Source organism: Octodon degus, unplaced genomic scaffold (assembly GCF_000260255.1).
Source record: "Octodon degus isolate 3935 unplaced genomic scaffold, OctDeg1.0 scaffold00390, whole genome shotgun sequence".
Taxonomy (NCBI): Eukaryota; Metazoa; Chordata; class Mammalia; order Rodentia; family Octodontidae; genus Octodon; species Octodon degus.
In genome coordinates this window covers 546560-554629 of record NW_004524966.1, presented here as the reverse complement: position 1 = coordinate 554629, position 8070 = coordinate 546560, and the positions used below count along the sequence as shown (strand labels likewise).

Genomic DNA, 8070 nt, shown 5'->3' with positions numbered 1-8070 from the left:
AATTTTCTGTAGGACTTTGAACATGAATGAGTGTTGGACTTTGTCAAAAGCCTTTTCTGCATCAACAGAGATGATCATGTGGTTTTTACTTTTTGGTCTATTAATATAGCGTATTACAATGATAGATTTTCGAATATTGAACCATCCTTGTATCCCTGTGATGAATCCTACCTGGTCATGGTGTGTGATCTTCTTGATGATTTGCTGTATTCTTTTTGCTGGTTCAAATAAGGAATTGTTATGCCTCCTACCTAGTCTTTCTTGTTCAGAATTGCCTTTGCTATTCTAGAGCTTTTCTGGTTCCAAATAAATTTTAGAAATGATTTCTCTAGGTCTGTGAGGATTGCTAGTGGTAATTTGATAGAGATTGCATTAAATATGTACAGCAATTTGGTAGTATGGCCAACTCAATGTTGGTTCTTCATTCCGAGGAGCAGGGAATATCTTTCCATTTTCTGAAATGCTCTAGGATTTCTTTTATAAGAGTACTTTAATTTTCATTGAAAAGATCTTTGACTTCTTTGGTCAGATTAATTCCACAATATTTCATTTTCCTCGGTGCTATTGTAAAAGGTATTGCTTCTATAATTTACCTCTCAGTGTGTTTGTTATGTGTGTTGAAGATTCTATTGACTTTTAGGTATTTACTTTGTATCCTGCTATACTACTGAATCTGTGCATTAATTCTAGTAGCATCTTGGTGGAGTTTTTTGGGTCTCCCACGTAATGTTTCATGTCATCTGTAAATAACAATAATTTATCTTGTTCTTTACCTAATCTTATTCCTTTTATTTCTCCCTCTTGCCTAATGGCTCTTGCTAGTGATTCCACAACTATATTGAATAAGAGGGGTGATAGAGGTCATCCTTGTCTTGTTTCAGATCTAAGCGTAAAAGACTTCAGTTTTATCCCATTTAGAAGTATGTTAGCTGTTGGGTTGTCATAAATGGCTTTGATCAGATTGAAGTAAACTCATCTATTCCAATTTTCTGTAGGACTTTGAACATGAATGAGTGTTGGACTTTGTCAAAAGCAGGTCTGCATTAATTGAGATTATCATGAAGTTTTTAGTTTTCACTCTACTGATGTAGTGTAGTATATTTATAGATTTGCAAACAGTGAACCATACATGCATCCTTGGGATGAATCTTATCTCGTCATGGTGTATGATCTTCTGGAAGATTTGCTGTATTCTATTTGCTAGAATTTTATTGAGGATTGTGTATCTATGTTCCTGAGGAAAATTGGCCTGTTGTTCTCTTTTGTAGTTACATCTTTCTCTGGATTTGTATCAGTATAATTCTTGCCTCTAGAAATGACTTTGATAGTATTACTTCCTTCTCAATTTCATTGAAGAGATTAAAGTGTGCAGGGATTATATCTCTTGTAAATTTCTTGTACAATTCAGATCAGAACCCATCAGTATACATTTCATATTTCATTGACTGTTACTGGGGTACTAAGAGTTGTTTTATCTTCTTGACTCACTTTTGGTAATTTGTACCTTTCTAGGAATCTGTCCATTTCTTCTGTGTCTTCTATTCTGCAAGAATAAAGATTCCCAAAGTAGCTGTTGATAATCTTCTGTGGTAATTACACATTTTTCATTCCTTATTGGTTGCATTTGACATTTTTTTTCTTCTTTTTGATGAGGTCACCTAGGGCCTTATCAATTTTATTTCACCTTTCAACGAATCAGCTTTGGATTCGTAATTCTTTGAACTGTTTTCTTCATCATGATTGAGTTAATTTCTACCTTAATCTTTATAATTTTTTCCCATCTTTGGTCTCTGAGTTTGGTTTTCTCTTTTCTAGATGTTCAATATGAAACATTAGAGTTTTTAGTTTTTCCTGTTCTATTTTCCTAGTGTGTGAGTTCACAGAGATAAATATCATTCTAAGAACTGCTTTCATCATGTCACACAAATTCCAATAAGTTGTGCTTGAATTTTCATTGACTTGTAGATATTGTTCAATTTCTTCTTTAATTTCATCTGTGACCCATTGGTTGCTGAGCAGACTGTTACTTAATTTCCCTGTATGTATGGAGATTTTCTCATTTCTTTGTCCTTTATTTCTAGCTTCATTGCACTGTGGTCAGATAATATGCATGGGATAATTTCAGTTTTTGTGCATATACTTAAACATGACCTGTAAACTAGTATGTGGTCTATTTTAGAAAATAACCGATGTGCAAGTGAAAAAAAATGTGTATTCAGCTGTGGTTGAGTGGAACACTCTGTATAGGTCCACTAAACCCATTTTTTTCCATGCTCTGATTCAGTTTTCCTACTTCTTTGATGATTTTTATCTGCTTGATCTATATTTTGGGATAAATGGGTGTTAAGACATCCTGTTAACACCATGGTATTAGATATTAGATTTCTCATGTCTTTTAGGCTTTTTCTTATATAGTTGGATGCTCCTGTATTTTGTACATACATATTTGTGAATGTTACATCTTCTTCTTGAACTTTTCCCCTAACAAATATATATTAGCCTTCTTTATTTCATATAATAATTCTAGGTTAGAAGTTGAGGCTACTGAGAACAGATTTGCTACCTCTGCTCTTTTCTGATGTGCTGGACCATGAAGTATTGTTTTCTATTTGATTTTTCAGCCTATGAATTTCTTTAACAGTTAAGTGTGTTTCTTGTATACACCAACTTGTTGGATTTTATTTCCTAATTCAATGTGCCAGTCTATTTCTTTTAATTGGTGACTTGAGTCCGGTTAGATAGATGGTTATAATTGAGATGTATTGACTTATGATCAACATGTTATTGACCTGCGGTACTTTAGTCCTTTTCCTCCTGTGCTTGGTTGCCGTATTTATTGGGGTCCTTCTCTTCTTGTTCTTGGAGTTCTGATCATGTTCGTCCCTCTCTGGAACAACTTTTAGTGGTCTGAGTAAGGTTGGCTTTGTCATCAAAAAATTCTTTATTTGTTCTTTGTCATGGTAGTATTTCATTTCTCCATCAAACTTGAAAGAGAGTTTTATATGGTATAGTAGTCTGGTCTGGAGTTTGTTTTCATACTCTGCTCCATGCTCTTCTTGCCTTCATGGTTTGTGAAGAGAAATCTGCCATTATTCTGATAAGTTTTCATTTAAGTGTGATCTGTTTCTTTTCTCTTGCACCTATCAGTATATCATTTTTTTTTGCTGGATTTCCAGGGATCTTGACTATTATATGTTTCGATGTGTTTTTAGTTGGGTTGAAGTTATTTTGAGTTCTGTATGCTTTGATTTCCTGAATGTCAGATTGTTTCTTCATGCTTGGGAAGTCTTCTGCTATTACTTCAGTCCATATTCTTTTGATATCATTTTTTTAAACTCCTTCTTTCTCATTCATGCCTCTTAGTCTCATATTTCTCATCTGTGTATCGTCTTGCAGGTGATGAATTATTTTTTCCTGCATCCTAATTGTTTTTTTTCAATGAGAAAATAATTATTTTAATTTGTATAACAGGTTACATACCAAAGGTAAAACTTTCAGCAGCTTAAATTTCCTTCACGGTTATTACAACAGTGTAGAAACACTATCAAAAAATGCAGTTAAGTTTTTCTAACAATAATAAATATTAGAGTTAACAAATACTCAATAACTCTCAAACATACATTCATCAAAATGAGCTAAATCCAAGGTGTCATTTGCCGAAGAAGTTAATGTAGTAGGAAAAAACTCATCAAAGATAGCAGCCTTCACGGGGCTCTCCAAGTTTAATGCAGGTATTGCTATTTGGGAGACTGCATGAACTTCACACTGATTCCTCTTGGTGGGGCTGCAATAATTATGCTCCTCTTTCAGATTTATGTCCTGGGGATTATTAGTTAATTCAGTAGGTTCTGGAGTGGGGATGTGGTTGTCTCCCATTTCCAAATACATAAAGTCAGCCTCCCCGGTTTCTGAGAGTTCTGTTGAAATACTTGGTGACAGTAACTCTGCTAAAATTTCTTCATGCATTTGATTATATGAGGCAACACTAGAAGCAGTGGTACACCCAGATTCATCATCTGCAATATCAATTTGATACTGCAATTCATTTAACAAGTCTTCTATTGATTCACAATCATTTGGAGACTCACAGTGCAGCCCATTTTCTAAATTCTCACTGGGAAGCGTTCTGCTTTGAGGGGAAGCTTTGAGGGCAGCTAACTTCTTCTTTTTAGCCTTTAGCTTTTTAAGAAGTTTTAGACGAAGCTTATGAATCTGATCTACAGCTGAATCTGTGTGGTTTGCTGAAGAAAGTCCATTTTCCCTTCCGTGAGAAGAGTGACTGAGGTCAGCTTTGTGGGAGGCGCAGTCTTGCTCCCTTGGAAGCTCTGAAGCAGCACTTTTGCTTCCATGTGGAGGAGCAGCTTTGTTCTCTGACCGTGGAAGACCGGGTGGAGGGTTGCAGACAGGAAGCTTATCTGCAGATCTACGGGCTTTCTTCGATGTGTGGCTGGCCTTCTGCTTCACACCTTTAGTTTTAAAACCACCAAAATTACTTGCTCCTTTAACTGACGGCTGCAAATCACTTATTGTGATTTTATTATGAACTGAAACACATGATGGCATAAAAGAAGCACCCCTGTTTAGCAGGCCTTTAACCCAACTTCCCACAAAGGGTTTCTTCTGATTTTCTTTTAGGGACTGTTTCTGTGAGGATTTGGCTGTCACAGTCTGTGGATCTGCTGTGGCTTTTTTCTTCAAATTAGATGCCTGAGATACAGAAGGTGATTCTGGTTTTAATTTCTCATTTTCCCACAAAAAGGATTGCTTTAACTGAGTGTGCTTTTCAACTTGCACTGACTTTACTCCCTGTACAAGACCATGAGCATTATTCACAGGTTGAGGAACTGCATCTTCTGTATTCAGCAGGGTCAACTGCGTGTTTGTATTTACAAATTGCAATGGGAAACTTGAATCCACAGACTGGGCTTGGCTAAGCTTTTTTCCACATGGAGCCAACACTGAAGACTCCACTGGTGATTCTTGCAATTGCAAAGTGTTTGTTTTGATAAGCCCTATATTTTTTGCCACAGGCCTATTTTCTGGTAGGAATGTTTCAGTGGTAACCTGAAAAACTGAGGCAGTTTTCCAGATAGATCGTTCAAGTGTCACAGGTAAAATATTGCTGTCACCCAAAACTTTTGAATCTCCAAGTACATAATCTTCATGTGCCACAGCTCTGTCCTGTGGAAGAGCATGAGGAACGAGTGACACAGACGTGGGCACAATGACCGAGGACGTTCCTGTGGAGGCAGCCTGGCCCACAGAAGGCAGTGCTGGAGATGCTGCTCTCTCTTCCCCTGAAGCACGCTGATCATTAGCCTTCTTAAGTGCAGGGCAGGCAGTTTCTTCATCTGTTGACTGAGATGTTTTTCTTTCCCAAATAACAATATGTATCTCTGAAGCAGAAACTTCAAACTTTTTGTGCCTTAGAGCACATAAACCCTTTAGGTCATCATATTCCATCCAACTGCCATCAGCATGTAAAATCCATTCTATGAAATGATCATTTGCTTGGTACTGAATTACGGATGTTACTTGATAAAGAGAGCCTTCAAAATGAAATGCATAGTGCTGCAAGTCAATCCGTGGTAAGCCTTCAACCCACGTTCCCCTCTGACTACTCCCATCCCAATTGTTTTTAAGAGATCTTTTTTTTTTCAACTTTTCACTAGCTGCAGTGGCATCCTCAAGGTCTGACAGGTTTTTGCAACCTTGGCATAGAGATTTTAAGTTCTTGTATATTTCTTTGATTCAGGTTTATGCGATCTATTTCTTTCCTGTATTGCTCCTTCAAGGAATTGGTATTTTTTGTAATCGCCTCTATTTTTCTATCATTTTCTTCTTGAGAAGCAGTTATTAATTCTTTTATTACAGAGATTATTTCTGATCTGATTTCCTATGATTGTTTTTGCATTTGATTCTTTACTTCAGATGCTATTAATTCAGAGATTTCTTTTTTTATTTCAGAGGTTATTTCTGACCTGATTTTCTCAGTATCTTTATGCAGTTGTTTCTTTACTTCAGACGCTACAGGTTCTGACATTTCAGCTGTTCTATTCCCATTTTTTTTCCTGTGCTAGTGCTCTCTGCACTTGTTCTGGGTGAGCTCAGGTCTTGAGGTTGCATTTTGCTCCTTCTTATTGTCATTTTGCATAGCATTGTCCTCTGACTTTTGTTGTAGTGCTTTGGTGCAGTTATAACCTTTGCACCTATTGAAATTTAGGTGTAGATCTATTAAATTTGAGTTTTTCTAATTGTGCCTGTTTTTGGTCTGGCTGCTGTGTTCAACTCATTTCTGCTGTAGCCCTTGGAAGTGAACCTGTTGTACCCCTCTGGCAAGATGTTCTGTGCCTTGATTAGCTGGGTAGTACAGGCTCCTAGTCTGTCTTCAGGGAGTTCAGGTACAGAGTTTTCCCCAGGTCTATCTCCCAGGCCTGGGCTGTGTCTTGAAGGGTCCAGGGGTTGCAGGAGATCGTGGAAGCTCTCCCACACACTTTCAGGGCCTGAGCCTGGCCTGCCTCTGTAGCGATGGAAGTGTTCTGAGAGCATGGTTGAGTAACTCTCTCTGTGGCAGACCTGGGATTGGTTTGAAGAGTTCCATAGGGCACGTGGGAGTGTAGAACCTTTCCCACACTCTCGCTGTGTCTGGTGTGGGGGGGTCCTGAGCTCATGGCAGACGCTCTCACTAATGAGGTGGGCTTGGGCTGGCTCTCAAGGTGTGGAGGGGTCCCAGAGTGTGGTAGAGGAACTCACTCATATGGTGGGCCTGGGCTTGGTCCAGAGAGGTCCAGATGGCGCAGGGAAGTGCAGAATGTCTCCCACACACTCGCTGGGCCTGGCCTTGGGCTGGCCCTGGAGGGATGGAGGGAGAAAACCTTTTGTCCAATGTACATTTTTGAACATTTTCTGAAAGATTAGATTGTAGAACATGCCTACATTTCTTTTTTCCTCTTCAACATGTTCCTTTGTTCAGTATGTCAGTTTTTTTTCTGCCAGAACTATACGGTTTTTGTCACTAAAGCTTTTAATGTATTTTAAAATTCAAGATTGTTATGCCCCTTGGTGGGCTTTTATTCTCCAAGACTGCTTTGATATTCTGAGATATTCTGATTCCATATAAATTTTGGAATGTTTTTTTTCATTTTGTGCAGAATACTATTAATACTTTGAAGTTGCATTAAATGTATATATCAATATTTGTAGTAGAGACATTTAATGATATTAGTTCTATTTATTCAGGAAGATACATTTCTCCTTCTTCTTTTTTTTTTTTTAGACAGCATCTTATTATGCAGTTTGAGCTGGCCTTATACTCCCTTTTGTAGTCCCCCAAGGTGGTCTCATACTTTCAGTGATGCTTCTGTCTCAACTTCCAGAGCACTTTCTTTACAGGCATGAACAGTTTCCATTTTCTAATGTCTTTTATTTTCTTTTTTCAAAGTACTATAGTTTTTGTTATAGAGGTCATTAACTTCCTGAATTAGGTAATTTCTAATTATTTAACTTTTAAAAAAGCAATTAAGGATAATATTGTTTTCCTCATTTTTTTTTTGGTGGTTCTGTGTTAGTGTACAGGAACTTTATTGACTTTTGTTTGTTAGTTTTATATATTGCTACTTTGTTGAATATATTTATTAATTTTATAATTTTTTGGTGGAATATTCTGTTTTTTTATGTAAAGGATCATGTAATCTTGAAAAAGTATAATTGTATTTTTAGCTTTTGCTAGTATCTATCTATCTATATACTTGTCTGTCTGTCTATCTGTCTATCTATATTTATACATGTATGCCCTGATTGCTCTGGGTAAATTTACAAACACATGTTGAACACAACAGGTGACAGTGAACGTACTTGTTCTTGATTTTTTGAGGAAAAAGCCTGTTTTTCCTCATTTAACATGATAGTTGAAGTAAGTTTGTCAGAAACAGCTTTTATCAGAAAGCTATGTGAAAATTTTCTGTATTGGTAGAGTTAATCTAGGCCAGCCAGGCATTTGTAAGAGCAGTAGTTGTACTCCCATTTTTTTTTTTCCAAAAATGTAACAAGGAAGGTGGAAAATTTTTCAGC

The 8070-nt window shown here is 37.0% G+C and overlaps 1 protein-coding gene across 1 annotated transcript; it reads right to left on the bottom strand.

Annotated features, from left to right (window-relative positions):
* Window positions 1-3488: 3488 nt before the first annotated feature.
* LOC101585597 (SUMO-specific isopeptidase USPL1) lies at window positions 3489-6549 on the bottom strand. Its single transcript, XM_004648334.2, has 2 exons — window positions 6329-6549; window positions 3489-5617 (listed from the first exon to the last, which is right to left on the bottom strand). Exons 1-2 carry the CDS (start codon window positions 6547-6549, stop codon window positions 3601-3603), a joined length of 2238 nt encoding a protein of 745 aa, XP_004648391.1. The 3' UTR covers window positions 3489-3600.
* Window positions 6550-8070: the final 1521 nt, after the last annotated feature.

Bases quoted from the DNA above. Each gene is read 5' to 3' on its own strand.
- LOC101585597 (XM_004648334.2), bottom strand. From the start codon at position 6,549: ATGCTCTCAGAACACTTCCATCGCTACAGAGGCAGGCCAGGCTCAGGC. The intron at 5,618-6,328 runs GTACAACAGGTT...GGATGGGAGTAG, and splicing joins CAGAACATCTTGCCAGAGGG to TCAGAGGGGAACGTGGGTTG.